This window comes from Macrotis lagotis, chromosome 1 (assembly GCF_037893015.1).
Source record: "Macrotis lagotis isolate mMagLag1 chromosome 1, bilby.v1.9.chrom.fasta, whole genome shotgun sequence".
NCBI classification, from domain to species: Eukaryota; Metazoa; Chordata; class Mammalia; order Peramelemorphia; family Peramelidae; genus Macrotis; species Macrotis lagotis.
Window position 1 is genome coordinate 783,544,039 of NC_133658.1, and position 19,635 is coordinate 783,563,673.

The 19,635-nt window shown below is 38.1% G+C and overlaps 1 protein-coding gene across 2 annotated transcripts in view; it reads right to left on the minus strand.

Moving 5' to 3' along the window:
* Window positions 1-19,211, minus strand: part of EXPH5 (exophilin 5) — a 117,345-nt gene extending 98,134 nt beyond the window's left edge. For both annotated transcript variants that reach the window (XR_012474364.1, XM_074216629.1), the window contains exon 1: window positions 18,946-19,211. Coding sequence is in view for 1 of the 2 variants with exons in the window: in XM_074216629.1 (XP_074072730.1) it covers window positions 18,946-19,064 (119 nt within the window). In the remaining variant the exon portion in view is untranslated. The remainder of the gene's footprint in view (window positions 1-18,945) is intronic.
* Between the last annotated feature and the right edge of the window lie 424 nt (window positions 19,212-19,635).

The following is a 19,635-nucleotide window of genomic DNA, read 5'->3' on the forward strand; positions in this document are numbered from 1 at the left end:
GGTCTTAGAGTTTTGGAAGGGGGACAAAGACAATGAAGCTGACTCCTAGTCATATACCTTGCAGTGTGCAGCAGCCACTACTTAATAGCTGTTGAGTCCTTTATAGCTCTAATTTCAACTACTTTCACTCGAATTCAACCACAGTTTGAACAATACTAGTTTTGCCTAAATTTATAAATATCACTTCCAAATTTAGAAGTTGTTACTATTCATTTTGATGCCACTCTAGTTTTAACTTCCTGCATTTTATGAACTTTCTGCAATCAAGGGAATGAATATTAGCTTGTTTTGTTGGTCCCTCTAGCTACTTAATGAAATCTTTCTGGTTTTGATTTTTTTAAAGAATTAATTGTATTTGGGCGGCTAGGTAGCGTAGTGGATAAAGCACCGGCCCTGGAGTCAGGAGTACCTGGGTTCAAATCTGGTCTCAGACACTCAATAATTGCCTAGCTGTGTGGCCTTGGGCAAGCCACTTAACCCCCCTTTGCCTTGCAAAAACCTAAAAAAAAATTAATTGCATTTAAACAAAAGATCCATGACTAAATTTTCCAAATACGCCAAAAAAATGAAGTTTATTCCCCATATATGGGCAATAGCTGCCAGACATGAGGACAAAGAGTCTTCATCAGAAAATAACCCCAATTTTGCCATTTTTCTTTGCTATAGGCTGGAACAATGGAGAATGTAAAAACTGTAAAAAAAAATCACTGAATTTCAGAATGGGCATTTGTTGTTCTGGTGTCATCTTCTCCCTCTCCAGATTGATTGCCATGAGGGTCACACATTTGGAATTGCAAAGGACTTCAGAACTATCCACTCCAATTGGGAACTAGAAAAGAATTCTTTCTACAAATGCCCAGCCTTTTGCTTTGAAGACCTGCATAAGGGTAGACTCAATTCTATTTGGAGACAATTCTGTAAAAAATTTTTTCCTGGTATCAAACCCAACCTTGCCTCTTTTCCTTTTCTATACTTTATTCTGTTCTGGGTTCTACCCTCTGGGGGGAATCAATCAACTGATCAAAAAGTATATCTTAAACACTTATTATGTGTCAGACCCATAGTAAGGGCTAGAAAAACAAAGGCCAAACTAGTTTCTGCTCTCAAGGAGCTCACATTCTAATAGGGGAGACACCATATAAATGAATAGGAGCATGCAAGGTACACAGAAAGCAGATAGAAAATCTGGACTGGGGTGGGAGCCAGAACTGGGAAAGACTCCTTGAAGAAGGTGGTTATTTGATCTGATTCTTGAAGGAAGTCAAAGATTCTTAGAGGTAGACAGAAATGAGGAAAGAGAATCTTCCAGGTAGGGAGATGATTTCACACAGGGGAATAGCAAAGGAAAAGATTAAAGCTAGCAATTCTGTCAACAAAGAACAGAACTACCAATAGCTATTTCTATTTCCTTTCCTGTATCTCTCTTTTTTTTTTTTTCCCATTGTGCCTGTCATGACAGGTCTGGAAGACTGGCCCAAGCACCGAAGACTTCTCTCCCAAATATCACCTGAGAAATTTGTCACTATAGCATCCATTTGAAGAAGAAGGTCCTAACTAAAAGAAAGTGGCTTACATTTCTTTCAAGATGGTTTTTAAATTCATTTCTCTAGTTATCATGTAGTGTTTTTGTCTTTTAAGGTTCAAATTCTACTCACTCTTTGTTAAAAACAAAAAATGTTGCTTTAAAATCATAGTCCTTGGGAGCTGTTATTAATGATATCAGGTGCCAGTGAATCAGACACTTCATTGGCAGTAATAGTTCAAACACTGATATATATTAATTCCATGGAGATTCAGTGGGAGCTCTAAGGAGACCAAGAAGTGCAATGTTAGGGTGTTAGATCTGGAATGGAAAGTCCTAAGTTTGAATACTTGTTTTGCTGCATTTTCCCTTTGAGATATTAGGCAAGTCATTTAACCACCCTGGTCTCAGTCTTCCCATCTGAAAAATAAGGGCATTTGACTACATGACATCTAAGTGTCCCTCTAGTTTTATCTAAGACAGATACAGAAAGTCTCTAGCCATCATGCTGCATTGATCTGAAGTTGCCTAGACAACTGCAGGTGAGACTCAAAATTCAATAAATCTAGTAGCTTTTCAAGGGTGAATTAATTAAATGTAGCCCACAAATAGTAGCCTGCAAAGATGTTTAAATATCTAAATGGTCCTTGACAGAAAAAAAGGTTCCCCATTCCTGATCTATGACCATGGGGGAAAGGTAATAGGAAGAAGCATCTTTTCTTTATGATTATATTGCAAATTTAGGAAAGAAAGGGTTAAAGTTTTTGAATATATATTCTGACCCTAGAACTGGGAAATTCATAGAAGACAAGGAAATAGCAGTTGGGCTTAGGGAAGGGAGGGATGAGAAGAAGGAAGAGAGAAAGAGAAAAAGTGGGAGTCAAAGGAGGAAGAAGAAGAAGGTCAGAGAATCAAAGGGGCAGAAGGGTCAGAAGTACTTGAAAAAAAAAAATATATATATATATATTTCATTAGAACATCATCAAACCATTTTTTCTGAAAATACTAGTTATCATTTCTAGCACACCTAAACATCTAGGTAGTACAATTTTATTTTACTTCTAACTGCCTCAGTTCTATTATCGATAGAAAAACAACATCCCAGGGTTGTTGTGAGGATCAAAGGAAATACCATACATTAAAACATTTTCCCAACTTTAAAATGCTGTACAAATGCTAGATATTATTATTATTATTAACACCTCTTCTTCAGACTGTTATTGTATTCACAGCCATATTTCTAGACCAATCTTAAGGATAAAATAATGATTTATTTATTTAGCACTTTTGTACATTATCTCCTTTGATCTCACAACCGACCTGTGACTTTACTATAATTATCCTGTTTTACAGGGGAGGAGACTGAATCTTGGAGAAAATGAAATGCCCACAGTCACACAACTAATATATGTTTTGAGTTGAGATCTAAATGAACTATGCCAGATGACCCAGGAAATCTAGACCATATGAATCATTCAGATTTCAGGGTGGTAAAAGTATATTTCATCACAGAACAACTGGCCTAAATGACCATGGGAAAATAGCATTCTCCCTTACCCCATGATGTCACTGATATTTGGCCTTACATTAGTCAAAAACTCTCTGGAATTCAATTTTTTTCTTGATTGTAAGAAAAGTGTAATAGTACATTGATATTTCAAGGATTTATAAGTATGGACTTTTTTTTATTATTGCAGATGATTGTAAATTGTACACAGTGAGATTCTGAGACATAAAAAATATAAGATCAGTCCTCTGGTGATGTCATTTCTCCCCAACTCTTTCCAATTTGGTATGACTTTTTAGAGACTATGCTTTTTTGGTACACCCAATTAGACTTACTTTCCTATTACCATAATGCATCCAAGTAAGACTATAGTGGAATAATAAGAATTTGTATCATGTTTTATAATTTAAAAAGCACATTCCCAATATATTGTCTCATTTTACCCTCACAGTAACGCTGGGAAGTAAGTAAAGTGAGCAATTATTATTATTCCCATTTTATAAATGAGGAAATTCAGGTTTCAAAAGGGTTCAGGAGTGTTTTATAGCTATGCTAATATAGCTAATAAGTGATAGGTTCAGAGTTTGAACTTTGTTCCTGACAGTAAATCTGGAGCTCTTCCCATTCCTCCATGCTCACAGGATGGAACCATAAGAAAATGAATTCTAAAAACTGTATGATTATCATTCATTCATTCACCAAGACTCAGTGTATTTGCCCATACTTGAAGCACTGTGGTAGGTTCTGAGAAAAATAGAAATTTCAGATATGATATTGTCTTCCTCTCAAATCCTTAGAGACTTGACTCTAATCCTCCAATGGCTCCTCTGCTGCAATGAGAAAGCCTCTATCTATAGAGTCAGACAGACTATGGTGGGGGAACATAAGACTGACATAAGCAACTGGCAGCAGCAGAAGATTTCAGATTAGAACTAGATCTGGAATAATAAGTGGTAGCAAGAATCATGTGGAAGGAGCCTCTGCAGGGAGGATCCTAAGCTCATGGGACCAGTTTATTAGACACATTAGAAAAGCTTAGTACTACTCTACTACCAATATGTTAAGAACAAGGTTGCCATGGAGCAGCAGGAGAAAGGGATTTCTGATATCTGGAAGAGAAGAATGGGAGGCTACAAGTAGGAAGGTATCCTTTCCATTGATAGTTAATAAATATTTGATGCATACATGAATGACTGAGACAATAAGCACTCCTGCCTGGCCCTTCTGCCCCCTTGATTCTCTTACCTTCTTCCAATGACCTCCTTAGCCTCCCACTGTTTCTTTTTCTCTCTCTCCTCATCCTCCCTTCCTCAGTCCTAGCTATTATTTCCTTTACTTCTCTGAATTCCCCAGTACCAGTGTCAGAAAGGTCTAGTATGGATTCAGCTGACTCCAGGACATGTGTGAATAATGTGTATAAGTGTGCATTTCAGACAGGAATGGAGTAAGTTCCACTCACTGTGAGCTCACCTACTTTGGGATTTAAAATGATGATCTCTATATATCTAGTCTTGTATAATTTTTTTCTCTGTATTCCTATCTATTGGCTCCTCCTCTCTTGCTGACAAATATGAATGTGTGCCTCAATCTTTCAAAAATTACGATTTGACTATCCTAACTGGCTTTGGTCCTTTATCTCTCCTCCCTTTCATGGCTAATGGCCTTGAGAAAAACTTCTACAATTACTTTTCCTCCTCTTTCTCTGTACTAAACCTTCTGTAATTTGACTTATCTCAAAAGAACAAAAGACCAAAAAACAGTCCCATTGTTCTTATAAAGTGTCATGGAAGAGGTTGGAGGGATGGGAAAAGGGCAAATTTTATTAGGAAGACAGTGTAATGAAAAGACCATTTTACATAGAACCCCAGCACAGTGCCATGGCCATAATAGGAGTTGATTTTTTTTTTTGCAAGGTAATGGGGTTAAGTGACTTGCCCAAGGTTAGATAAAATACTTTTTGAATGGAATCAAAATACCTGATTTCAACTTTCTCCATCACCTCTCAGCTGGCCCTCATCACCTCTCCCTAAACTATTGTAATAGTTCCCCATCTGGACTTAGTTCAACTCCTCTGACCAATCCATCCTCCAGATGAAGCTGCCAAAGTAACCCACATTTAATTACATCATCCACTGCTCAAGAAGGTCCAGTAGCTCCCTACTGATAAAATACAACCTGTTCCATTTGGCTGAGCTCTCCACAAACTGGTTCTGGCTGACCTTTCCAGCCTTACTGCATATTATTCACGTTCATGTGCTCAGTTGTCCAGCCAAACTGTACACAATATTCCATCTTCAGTCAAGCTGTTTTTTTGTGTAGACTCTGTTGAATACCTGCACAGACTTTTCCATCTCCACCTCCACCTTAGAGATGGAGCCTTCCTCTGGGCTCAGCAAGTCCCATGGCTCACACAGAACCATTCCTGATTCTCTCACATAAAATTAAGCTTTCTACAATTTCTATTTATTTATCTGCTTACTCTTCTCTCTGCCAAACAGAATGTTAGGCTTTTTGAAGGTTTGTACTATTTCATTTTTTTGTCCTTGTATCTCCAGTGAGGAGCACACAGAATCATGACTTACAGGAGACTCTGAATTGTTATTGTTTATTGAATAATTACATGAATGAATTCTGCCATTTATTAGCTGTATCAGGAAAGTCACTTAAACTTGCACAGCTCAGTCTTCTCATTTGTAAAACTGGGGTAATAATATCTCAATGGGCTATTGTAAAGATTGAATGAGATAACCTAGGAAAAGTGCTTTATATCTCTAAAGTGCACAGATTAAACCTTTTATTATTGTTATTGTATAATACACAGAGCATAACTGGATGTGGTAGATTTCTTAAATCTAATCTACTTGCTATCCCCTCTTACTCCAACGCTTCTGCTCCTCACCTATTCTACTCCCTTCTGTAATGGGTTTCTTGGTTGTACATATAAAATTATACTTTCCTTTCAAAAAAATCTAATCTACCAATTTAATACTCTGAATAAGGTATTGTGCTACTTTTCTATCACAGTTCCTGCAGGTCTCAAGAAGCCAGGGTAGAATTCCACTGACATGAAGAGATTGAAAGGAATAACTTGAGGCTACTCTGTCTAGCTAATTCTGTCTGGGCAGTAGAAAAAGCTCCAAAATAAGAAGCAGGAAAGCTGGCATCAGGAGATCTGTGAATTTTTCCTTCATATACCCATATACCCCCTTCTCTCCTCTTAAAGTGCTGCCATCCCAGTACAGGCTCTCATCATCTCACACCTGGACTATTACAGTAGCCTACATATTGTCTTCCTTTCCTCAGTTCTCTGCTTCTCTATCTTCTCAGTTATTAGGAATCAACTAGGTGGTGCAGGGATTAGAGCAGGGTCAAGAGTCAAGAGACCCCGAGTTCAAATCTGGCCTTAGAACTCCTGACACTTACTAGCGATGTGACCTTGGGCAAGTCACTTAACTCTGCCTCACATCCAGGGCCATCTCGAGGCATCCTGGTTCATATCTGATCACTCGACTCAGATGCTTTGGAGGAGAATCCTCTGATGACATAGTACTGGCATCCTCTCATTCAAATCCAATTCATGAGTGTGTTATGGCAGTACCTCCTTGATGTCATGGTCTTCTTCAAGAACAAAGGACAAATATCATCACTCAGCTATTGAAATGATATTCTTGAACCTCAAAACTAGCCATGTCACCTTCACTATTAAATAAGCTTTAGTTACCCATTAACTCTAGGACCAAAGATTTTCAAGCCCTTTATAACCTAGCCTTTCCCCTATCTTTTCATTCTTATACTTGACTCCCCTCTGTGATCCAATGACCCTCCATCTCCAGACTGAGCATTTTCATCTCCTGGAAATACCCTCTTTCCCTCTTTCTTCCCCTTTTTTTCTCTCCTTCTCTTTCCCTCTTTCCTCACTTTATTTTTTAGATTTTTTTTTTTTTTGGCAAGGCAATGGGGTCAAGTGGCTTGCCCAAGGCCACACAGCTAAGTAATTATTAAGTGCCTGAGGCTGGATTTGAACTCAGGTACTCCTGACTCCAAGGCCAGTGCTCTATCCACTGTTCCACCTAGCCACCCCCCTCACTTCTTTCTTTCCCTCTTCTCCCCCTTCCTTTCTCTCCCTCTCCTTTTTTCTCTCTTACCCCCCCCTTATCCCTTCCCCCCATCTTCCTTTGTCTCTCCCTTCTACTTTTCCCCTCTCTCTCCTCCTGTCTTTCTCCCTTACCTTTTCTCTCCCCATCTCCTCCCTTGCCCCCTTCTCTTCCCTTCCCTTCCCTCTCTTTTCCTCCAGGTTTCCTGGCTTCCATCAAACTCAGCTAAAATCTCATTTTCTACAAGAAGCATTTCCTGATCCCTTTGATGTTAGCTCCCTCCCTCTATTATCTCAAATTTATATCTTATCTATTTTGGTTGAACATGCTATTGCATGTTGTCTACCCAATTTTGAGAGCTGGAATTATATTTTGATTTTTGTATCTCTACACTTAGCATAATGTCTGGCTTTACTAGGCACTTAAGAAATGCTCATTGACTGTATGACTGAGCCTTCCATAAAATAGCTGGATTCTAACAAGGAAGCTAAACAACATTTCTCAAATCCTTGAGGCTGAGAAAGATGAAGTATAGGATGATGGACGTCTAGCTGGTCAAACATGAAAGAATGTTGGCCTTGGAGTCAGGAAGCCTGCTTCAAATTCTGCTCTGCTACTTATTAGTTCTGTAGCAGTCATCACTGTGAATCTCAGTTTCCTTATTTGTAAAATAGAAAATACACATACACATACAAATATCTACTTATCTATCTATTATCATATACCACATATCAGTTATTATTTACAGTGGTTTGATGTCAAGCTGGTGGAGGTCTCTAGCATCATGCTAGAGGCAGCAAGGTATAGTGAAAAGGGCATTGGATTTGGAATCAAGAGAGACACGGGTTAAAATCCCAGTTATGACATTTGTTAGCCATAATGGGTCAGTCATTTCTACTCTCTGAGCCTGCTTTGTCATTTGCACTACATAGATAATATATATGTATTATCTATCTCAATATTTTGGGTAAGAGACTGATCTTTGGGTTATGAAAGGGCAGTTAGTCCAACTCCTTCACTCTACAGGTTAGGAAAGTGAGTACCAGAGGAGACTGGTTATACAGGTAGTAAGGGACAGAACTGAGATTAGAACCCAGCTTCTCTAACTTCTGGGTCATGATGTATTCCTTACAGGGCTGTTATGAAAGTGATGTTAACCTTGCAGTGCCATATAAATATAATTTATTATTTCTACCAGAAAGCTCTGAAGTCGTCTACTCTTCACTGTACACTTGGATGAAAGCATAGGCATATTTTTCAAATATTTGGATCATTTGAATCTGGAAAATAACAGGAAAAATATTGGAAAACAGTCAAGATTCAAAAAGAATCTAGCCTATTCAACAATCTAGGCCAGAACAATGGGACAGATCTAGGAAGATAAAATTCAATACAGACAAATATAGAGTCTTGCAAGGTTAAAAAAATAAATTGCTTAAGAATAAGACAAGGCAGATATGTTTTAAAAAACAGTTCATGTGAAAAATATTTAAGGATTTTAGTTGATTATAAACTTAAGCAAGATAACAAATAACATGATATAGTTGCTAAAAAACCCAACCCAAACTAATAGTAATTACTAGATACATTGAAAGTAGAACAGTATCTAGAACAAGGGGAAGAGATGATATTCTGAAATCTTCAGACCACATTAGGAGTATTGTGGCCAGTGCTGAGTTCACCATTGTAGAAAGGTCATTGACAAATTGGGCCCTCATCATCCGACCTGGTTCTGTTAAATTCTAAAGATCATCATCTTCATAAAAGCCACCAGGGTGGTGAGCCCAAAAGCTTCTCTAAAAGAAGAGCAACAATCAACCCATAATTATGGAACATTGGATTCCATCGAAAGAACTGACTATATTTAATTTAATCTGGAAAAGACAAGACTTAAGGGCAACACGATTTTATAAAAAGAAGCAAGATGTATACATATTGCCCTGATTGCTATCTTAAAATCCCAAATTAGCTGGTCTGTAAAATAGAAATTAGGTAGTCATTGGAACTCCAGAGGGCAAAACTAGGAACCAGGGAATTAAGGAAACAATAATTTTGGTCCAGTATAAGGAAGAACTTCCCAAAATAAAAAAAATTCCAAAATAGAATGGACTGACTCAGGGGGAAGGGTTGCTTGCTCTTTGCCACAGCAGGGTTCGGTTAGAAGTTTGATAAGTACTTATGGAGATATCAATAAGCATTCAATCAGTAATTATTAATTATTAATGCCTCCTCTGGGTCAGGCACTGTGATAAACATTGAATCTAGAGGGGATTGCTGCAATGGGGTAGGAGATTGGACAATATAATCCCTAAGGATTCTCTTAATTAGGTCTTCCTGATTCCAAGTCGAATTCTATCTATTGCATAACCTAGCTGCCTCTGCAAGATAAGGAATCTGAGGCTCAGATAAAATATAAGACAATTACTTACTTGGGGCAGCTTAGATGGTTCAAGATACTAATGATTTTTAGGTTTTATACTACCTCTCCTGCCTATCACATAAAGTTTTTGTAAGGATAAAATGAAGAAAGAGATGTGAAAGCACTTTAAAAAATACAAAGTAACAGAACACAGAACATAAAAATACCAGGTAGTAATAGCCCTGAGAGCAAACTAGCACACTTCTCACACTGACCTTTTGAAGTTTGAGAGACTGTAGAAAATAGGGAACAAGATTCTGTCAAAATTAGCTCCAGTTTATTTATTTGGCTTTTTTCTTCTCCTGTGAGGGGAAGTGTTTAGCAAAGATCGAAGAATCTGGAGACCTAGGTCCCCGTCTGCCTTAAAGTAGATGTTTGTTCAGCTGGTTTTTAGTACCATCTGACTCTTTGTGTTCCCATTTTGGGATTTTCTTGACAGAGACACAGGAATGATTTGTTCTTTTCCAGATCATTTTACAGATAGGGTTCAGTGACTTGCCCAGGGTCACACAGCTAGTTAAGAGTCTGAAGCCAGATTCAAACTCAGGAAAGAGGAGTGTTTCTGACTTCCAGCTCTCTATCCACTGAACCATCTAGGTACCCTAACTAGATGACTGTCATATAATTTGTTTGTTTGAGATTCAGTTTTCTTATCTTGCTGAGGCAGCTAAGTTATGTAGTGGATAGAATTCCTTGACCTGGAATCAGGAAGACCCAAGTTCAAATTTGGTTTCATAAAATAGCTATATAACCCTGGACCAGTAACCTAATTCTCTTAGCCTCTTCAGTAAAATAGGGTAAATAATGGCATTTCCTTCACCCAGTTGTTGTGAGAATAAAATGAGATATTTTCTTAGCATTTTATAAACCTTAAAGTGCTACATAAATACAGACAATTATTATCTATGAAATGATGGGTTTGAACTGGATGATCTCCAGGTTTTTCCTGACTCTAAGGTCCTAATTGCTTTCATTACTAAGCTCACCTTTGCCTAGCAAGATTTTCTGTCCCCCCCCCCCCTTAATTTAACAAGATCGTTTCTCATTCAAATGAAACTTCAAAGATTATGTCAGCACACAAGCAGGATTTGACAAATCAGTTTGTGCCAGTTTTTCATCCTTTTCAAGGCTTTGATTCTAACTACTTTTTTTCACTTTTAAGTTGTATCTTTCTTTTAGTTGAAATTTCAGTGGGGGCAAATCTCACCTATTTCTTATTCCACATTGCCCCACCACAACAATTCCTAATACTTGGATATTGGTGAAATTAGGTTACAGCCTTGAAGAAGGAAAAAAGGTTAAAAATACTATAGCAGGGGGTGGAGACCAAAGAGGCTGTTTCTTTGTGCCATGGAGAACCATAATTATGGGTTGATTGTAGCTTAGCTCTCAGAGAAGCTTTTGGGCTCACCACCCTGGTGGCCTTAATGAAGAAGAGTTCAATGGGAGATCAAAACAAGGTTGGATTGTGAGGGCCCAGGAGATGATTCTGTTGGGACCCAGGCAAAAAAAGGTTTTATCTTTACATATTCCATATATGCATATGATTGCATACATAAACACTTTTTTACTTCTGACTCTCTTTCCTGTAAATTACCTAGGCATTAGTAGAATAATCCCAAAGATAGTACCAAAACTAAAGATCTAACATTATAGGCTTTTAGAGCTATAGAATGGTCCTTTGAGGTCATCTGGTCCAGGCCTCTCATTTTAAAGATGAAAACACTGAGACCCAGAAAGAGAAAGTGAGTCTTGTCAAGGTCACAGTGTAATACAGATAAGGTATAGTCTCTTCTTACCTCAGTCAGCTGACAAAGTGCAGGTCTAACCATGTCAGATTCAATAAACTCCAGTGGCTTCCCATCACCTCTAGTATCAAATATAACCCATCACCTCTAGTATCAAATATAACCCATCACCACTAGTATCAAATATAACCAGCATAATTTGGTATTCAAAGTCCTTCAGAATCCAACCCCCTCCTATCTTTCCAATCTTCTTGTTCATGCCCAATGACTGGCATCTCTACTTTTCCTTGAACAAGCCTCAATTTCTTACTCTGACCATTTTTTTTTCTGCCTCCTATGCCTAGATTTCTCTCTCTCCTCATATGGGCTCCTTGAGAGCAGGAATTGCCCTTTACTTTTCTGTGTCTCCTCAGGGCTTCCACAGTCCCTGTGACTAGTAGATGCTTAATAAAATGCTAAATTTTCATTGAGTGTAAAATGAATTGAGTATAAACAATGTTATTTAACATTGTTAAGCTCTATTTGGGAAAAGGGTAAATAGCAACAACAACAGTATTAATAACTTGTATTCAATCAATCAAACAATTAATAAGCATCAAGCACTTATAAGCCAAATGCTGGGTTAGAACTACAAAGAATATTTCTTTTTTTTTAAATTACATTTTTAAAATTAACACAATGAATGTGCTATCCCTCTCACCTCCACCACTACTTGTAAAGACGAGCAAAATAAATCCCCACAAGAACCACCACATTTAATATTTCTTAACACCAAGGTTAAACAGCTAGCATCACAGGTAGAATTTGAACCCTGGTCCTCTGACTTCAGAATAAATGTTTTTCTTTCCTGTCCCACACTGCTTCTTTTACAAGATACTTTCAGAAGTGGGATATAAAATCATGTCTCCAGGGCAGACCATCACCTTAATACAGACAGTTTAGTACAACTTCAATTCCCTTTCATTATACAAACCAGCTGACATAGGGAATGGAACAAGGCAAAAATCAGGCCAAAATGTCCTAGTGAAAATTCCTTTCTGTGAAAAGAAAAGTAATTTTTGTGACTAGCTTTATAAAACTACAGGACTGAAAACTCATTGTTCCCTATCACTTGGAATATTTGAACAGTGACTGAGTGGTCACCATCAAAGAACCTGTGGAAAAAATTCTTTTATTTGGTATGACTCTTGCATTCTTGATAAAACCAGAGGTTGGACCTAGAAGAAGAGAAGAACTTGAATAGTCTAATAACCTGCCACAGTCAATAGATCTCTCTCTCTCTCCAAGCACTGTTAGCCTACTTGGATTCATTCCTCCTTGGTTACCAAACTCCAACCTCTCATGCCAATGCTTCTGTCAATGTATAGATTTCATCCTTCACTTGCTTTTTCCTTCATTTTCATTCCCATCAACCTAAACTGCCTCCAATATCTACTCAAGATCTATCATCCTCTTTCATTGTGCTCCATAATTAATAAACTTGCTTTCATCTTAAACCTTTACCTACTCCACTCCCTCTATTTTATGACTTTCTTTGAAATCTAACTCTCTTCTAAGAATACTGAACCATTGGCTATGCTTAACAGTATTGTTTACACTTTTATTCACAACCTATTTCACTGGTGTGAAAGGTAGTCCAAAAATTCCTTGATCATCATTGCCTTTTCCACACTCTTTCTCTATCACTAGCAATCAGAGACCACTTTGTCTAGATTCCTTCAGTACAAATTTGTGACCCAATCAGTATTCTGGAAACTGTCATTTACTAACTCCTAATACTTCTTCTTTCCTCAATTAGTTAAGTGATTGGGTTGCCGTTTTTTCCCCTCCATCCTTAGTTTGAATACACTACAGGAATTCAACATACATACTAATATTCAACATACATGTTAATACTTTTCATATCCTTTTCATATTCAGTTCCCATCACCTATGTCTCCACTTTACCCCAGCTACACACTATCATGTACATGAATTCCATAATTGTTTTATATGATCATAATTTTTTTATCAGTTCAACTTTTCCTTGGCTGTACAAACCCTTTTCTATCTTCAATGTGATCTCCAATTCCTTTACTCCTTAATTCTTTTCCAGGTCATCACCCTTGTCTTAGCTTCTTTCTTCACTCTTCCCTATTTTGAGTCTTACAAAGGCTATTTTTTACACTCAAGTCCCTTACCCCCTTATCCTGTTGCTGATCATATGAAACTCAACCTTGAATTACATTTACTTTCTGCTGCCTTTGCTATTTACATTCTAATGAATGGAACTGGAGAAAAATCATCTGACTAGGTCCACTATAAATTTATGTTACCTAATTTCCACTGGACCTTTAAGGCAATCTTTTTATACTTCCTTAATTAATTTACTATCCTTCTCAACAAACCACTATTCCAAACTCTTATCGTTCTTCATCAAGCTTCTTGTGGCAGATCTCCCTCATCTTCTAAGATAAGAACTTTGCCTCTTACTTAAGTGAAAAAATGGAGGCACTTTTTTCATTATCTTCCATCACTCAGATTTCTTCTCTCATATTTTCTCCTTTATCCATCTCACATAAGAAAGTAGTCCTTCTTCTAAAACAAGTCCTTTATGTACCCATGATCCTAGTCTATTCCATCTTCTCCAGCAGATTGTCCTATCTATTCCCACTCTCATTAATCTTCTGTTTCTCTCTATCTCCTGGCTACTTCTCTGCTGCCTAAACATATAGCCATCTCTGCTAGCTATCATCCTATATCTCTCTTCCATTCCATGGCTAAATTTCTCGAGGAAACTGTCCACTCTTAGTGTTTCTACTTCTTTTCCTCTCACTCTCCTAAATGCTCTACAAACTTTCTTCATACCTCACAATGAAACTGCTCTTCAGTCTTACATAGTCAACTACCTCTTAAATATCTCATATTGGATATTCTGTAAGCATATTAAAATGCTACATATTCAAAACTAAATTCATTATGTCTTTCCCAAAATCTTTTGTGTTTAATACCAGGTGTACCAATATTTCTGCTATACAATCTTGAAACCTTGATGTCAACCCCAAATTTTCACTTGTGTTCAGCTCACATATACTGTCTGTTGCCAAGTCTTGCTATTTCTGTCTTTATAATGTCTTTTGTATACCTCCTCTTCTCTTCACTCACATTGTCACCATCCTATTGCAAGTTCTTATCATCTTATGCATGGACTATTCCAAGGTATCTTGGTTGGTATCCTTGCCTCAAGTCTCCACCCCTTCCAAATCTATATTCCATTAGGTTATAAAAATGATTTTCTTCAAGTATGATTCTTGTCCATTACTTCCCTGCTCAAAAACAACCAATAGGTCCCTATTATTTCCAGAATCAAATCTGACATTTAAAATTTCTCTGGACCTGGCTTTTTTCTATATAGTCTAACTTTATTATTCTTCACTCCCCACTGTGGACTCCACAGTCCAGTGCCCTTGGCCTTTTTGTTTTGCCCCACATTCAAGATTCCATTTTCTCTTGATACTAAGCTTCTGGGGATGTTCCCACACCTTGTAATGCCCTGCTTCCTCATCTTCATTTTCTGGTTCCCTTGGCTTCTTTTCTTATTCAGCTTAGTTCACCACCCTCTCCATATTCTATCTGCCATCTCTTCTCTTAAAGATGTCTTCCATTACACTGTATTTATCTTTTATATACAGTTCTTTGACAAGCTGTTTCCCCCACACACACACTATTCAGTGAGTTTCTTGAGGAAAGGGACACAGTTTTGACCCTTCTCTATCCTCAGTACTAGCACATAGTAAGTAAGGACTTAATCAATGCTTGCCCACGGACTGATTCCATACTTTTCATGTTATCTGTGATCACATTTCTAGCCTATCTTTGTCAACTCAACCCAAAGGTCTTAGAATTCTGGACTGGTACAACTGGAAGGGACCTTAGAGATTATTTAACTCAATCCTCTCATTTTACACAGAAGGAAGCTGAGATCTACAGAGGTCAAATGATTAATTTAATTGTAGATAATTAGTTAATGTCAAAGTTAGAATCAAAACCGAAGTCTCCTGAATCCCACCTCAGTAAAGTCAATTCTTGAATGAGAAGATCTGGATTTGAGACCACATTCTGATAACTAAGATCTAACTATGGAACTGTGATCAATGTATTTCACTCTTCTGAGTCTCAGATGCTCCTTTCCATAAAATTAGAAGGATTAGATCATCTGTAAGATCCTTTTCAGCTCTAATGATATAAAGTCTGGTATTCTTCTATTATGTAATATTCTGACCCTGGGAACTAAACTCTATGGGTTATGTGTTTAAGGACCTTTTAAGGCAGCTTTGAAGAGTCTATAACTATAGAGGCAGAACATGGTGATACAGTCCACTGCCTCAAGTAATTCAATCCTGACCCTGAGCTCTATGTCTAGGGAAAAACTGAAGTCAGAACTCCATGCCAAGTAGATACCCTGACTTTCTGCCACCAAAGTTACTAATAGTTTAGGTGTAGAAGCTATTTGTTGCCAGAAGTGTCTACAGATCTGGAGCAAAAAGGTTATTTTTGGGGTGGCCTAGTGCAGGGATCCCAGTTCAAATTTTGGCTCTGCCACTCGATATTAGTGTGACTCATACAAGTCACTTAACCTCTCTGGATCTCAATTTCTTCATTTCTAAAGTAAGAAGACCTCTATGGTCCTTTCTAGTTGTGAATTCATGATCCTATGATCAATTCCAAGCAGAGCACCAAGTATAACAATTTTAATTCCCCTCTTTTGCCAACAAGAGAAGCTTTTGCTTAGGTCACAATCTTACTGAGGCTTACCCAAGACTTCTTCAGCAGAAAAACTGGTTAGTTTACTATTTCTGGCCAACATGAAATTCTGACCTTCATTGACTAGTAAGTAATCACTTAGGCATGATTCTTTGTGTAGAATTGTCAAAGATGAAATTCTATAGGAACTTCCAACAGATAAGATTAGCAAGGAGATAGTAAAATCCAGTCAACCATCTACTCATTCCAAATATCTCAAGTGTCTCTTGGGCTGTTCTATTTGTCACAGAGATTTTTTTGAAGTTCCATCTTTGAGAGAGAGGAAATGTTTCATTTACTGGCAAGTACACCGGGACTGCAACAACTCTGTGTGTGTGTGTGTGTGTGTGTGAATGAGAGAGAGAGAAAGAGAGAGAGAGAGACAGGCAGAGTATGTTAGAGGGATGGGGGAACATGACAAAGAGGAATTCATTTCTTAATAGCTCTGAAGCAATTTTTAAAAAATTATGCAAACGATTTGAGGAATGAGAAAGATTATATGAATAAAAAGTCACTTCCTCTCCTATGTGCATATGTAACCCTGATATAATGAGAACCTGAAAATATGAAAGAGCTATTGTAGGCCCTGGATGATCCCTCAAAGCCAAAGATATCTTAAGATGAGTAGACTAAATGAGGAGTGGCATCACCAATTATCTTAGAGGAAAAATCTTAGGATAGAGAGAGAAGACTCTCAAGATATCAGTAAGAAAGGATCTTAACTATTATTATAGTCAATCATTTATATAGAGGATACTGAGACCCAGAGAAGGAAGGACATGGTTAGTTCAGAATCACATGATTAGTTAGTGGCAAAGTTTAGTATTAAAACTCAAGTGTCTTGATTCATAGCCTAGCGCTCTTTCTATTCAATTAGGTTAGTCCTGACTTTGGCTTTAAATTAGTAATGGTAATGGTAAAAGCAAAGGAAAGTAATCTTTGTATCAAATAGGCTGATAAAAATCTGATATCCAAAATATATATATAGCTCACTGATACACATTTAAGACTGAGTCATTAGGTAAGTAGTCAAAAGATAGGAGCAATTTTCAAACAATGACATATAAAATAAAAATAACTATATATTTTTAAAAAGGGCCAAATCACTAATAAGCGAAATCCAAATTACAACAAATCTTAGGGTTCACCTCATGCTTATCAAGCTGACAAAATAATAAAATCTAAGAGATTAACATAGTCAGTGAGAGAAATTGAGGCAAGATAGGCATACTAACAGATTGTTGGTAGAACTGAAAGTTGGTCTAACCATTATGGAAAATAATTCAGTTATATAAGAAAAATCACCAAGTCATTTGTCATCTTTTGAACCAGTGATTATTTTTGTTGGCATAAAGTCCAAAGAAGTCAAACATGAAAAGAAAGACTTTATATAAACTGTACTTTTCTGGAAATAAAACTGATTGGTGAATAGCTAAAAACAATCATTGTGTAAGAATTAATGAAATATAATTGCACGATAAGGAACAATGAATATGAGGAATTAAGAGAAATTTGAGAAGATATGTATGAACTGAAGCAGAGCAAAGAAAATAGAGGTAAGAGAACAATATTTATAATCACAATAGTAATAAACAAAGAAAACAGTAAAATATAATTGAATTCAGATTAAAATACACTGACCAATATTGGTCCCAAAAGAAAGACAAGAAATTTGGTACTTTCCTCTTTTTTTTTTTTTAAAGGTTTTTGTAGGCAAACAGGGTTAAGTGGCTTGGCCAAGGCCATACAGCTAGGTAATTATTAAGTATGTGAGGCTGGATTTGAACTCAGGTACTCCTGACTCCAGGGCCAGTGCTCTATCCACTGTGCCACCTAGCCACCCCGGTACTTTGCTCTTAATAGAGAAGTGGGACACCAGGGCAGGATGATGTAGATTAATTTTTCTGTACTGTTTTTGTTTAGTATAAGGAGTTGGGGGAGGGGGGAGTGTGTCCATCAGATAAGAGCATAGTTGTAAAAAGCAAAAGACATCAGTACCCCCCCCCCTTTTATGCATTGTTGTTAAAAATGATGTGTGCTTGAATTTCATTTATGGCTGTCACTAGTTGTAAGATTATGAACAGGTTAGTTTCTGTGAACTTCCATTTCTTATCTGTAAAGTGGGAATCACAAAACATGTATCTCCTCACAAGGCTGTTGGAAAGCTCAAATGAACTAACAAATGTAAAAAGTTTCACAGGATTTATAAATGCTAGCTGCCATACCAAAGGGGTGTGGAGAAAAAGTTCAAGGGAAAGAAGGAAATGAGAAGAGCAGCCATGAAGTTAGTTGTATGACCTTGGGTTAGACATTGAACCTTTCCTCACTTGTAAAATGAGGGAGTTGGAAGAGATGACCTCTCAGGTGACCTCCCAAGGCTGCCATCCAATGATTCTAGAAGCCCAGGGTTTAAAAAACACCCAGCCCCACTGATCCTCCCGGCTCATCTTCCCAACAAGAGTGTGCCATTTGTTCAGGCTTGTTCCCTAGCTTTCCATCCCCCCCTCTCCTTCAGCCCCCAGGGGCCAAGACACCACTGCTGGCGTGTCTACAGCAACGGCAGCAGCAGGGGCGACAGCAGCATCCTGACCATGCCTGGGCAGAGGCAGCTAAAGCTGCTGGGAGGTGCCCAGCCCCACAATGGGAAGCATGTCAGCCCAGCTCTGCGGAGAGGTAGGCAGGTGTAGCCTGGGCCCGGGACAGATCAAACAGCTTCCTCTTTCCTGTAACACATGCTCAGCCCAGTTCTTCCAGATTTCATGGAAGGGAGCCCCAGATGGGACGTGTCTCTACAGTAAAGACCCTGGGGATTCTTTTTGCTCCTGCCTTGCTGTGTCTAACCATAGAGGAAGAGAAAGCCATTCTCCCTGTACCTGATTCTGTCCTTCTCTGCCCTCTGGAGCTCCTCGTTTCTCTCCAGGACCTGCAGGATCTGCCTGGCTTCTTCATCACTTAAGAAACTGAAATCAAACCCCTGAGGAACTTTCGTCATTTCTTCAGGGTGTAGGATTTACATTTAAGTCCCTTGGCGCCTCCTGCTACGTTGACATTTTCCAAGGCATTAAAAACACCTTCCTGAGCCCGGTCCTATAGCCAATAGTAAGGGCTCTTCCTCTGAGAGTCTGAAACCACACTCCAGTGGCACAACCCACACCTACAGAGCTCATTTTGACAACACCTTAATGACACAATTCACTCTGCCTGTCCAACCAAGGCTCACCGAGGAGACCCGGGGGTGGAGAGGGAGCCAATCTCTTTGCAAAGGGGCGGGTTCCCACCTGCTTTCCCCTTCCTCTCCCCTAATTAGGATTATTAAACAAACATTCTGTACTTGGTTCTGCCCGTAAGGGAGGCTGAGGCTTTTCATATTTGCTTTTAACATTGGACATCAAGGTATTTGCATTGGCCCTGCTAGTTGGTTGAAGGACCTGAGCATAGCTATTAGAGGAATTTTAAAAGGGAATTGAGGTCACTTTAGACCTGTAATTAAAGTTTTCTCTTTCAACAAATTTCTATAAGTCTCCAGGAGAAAGGTAGTACTGTAAAACAGAAATATTAAAGGA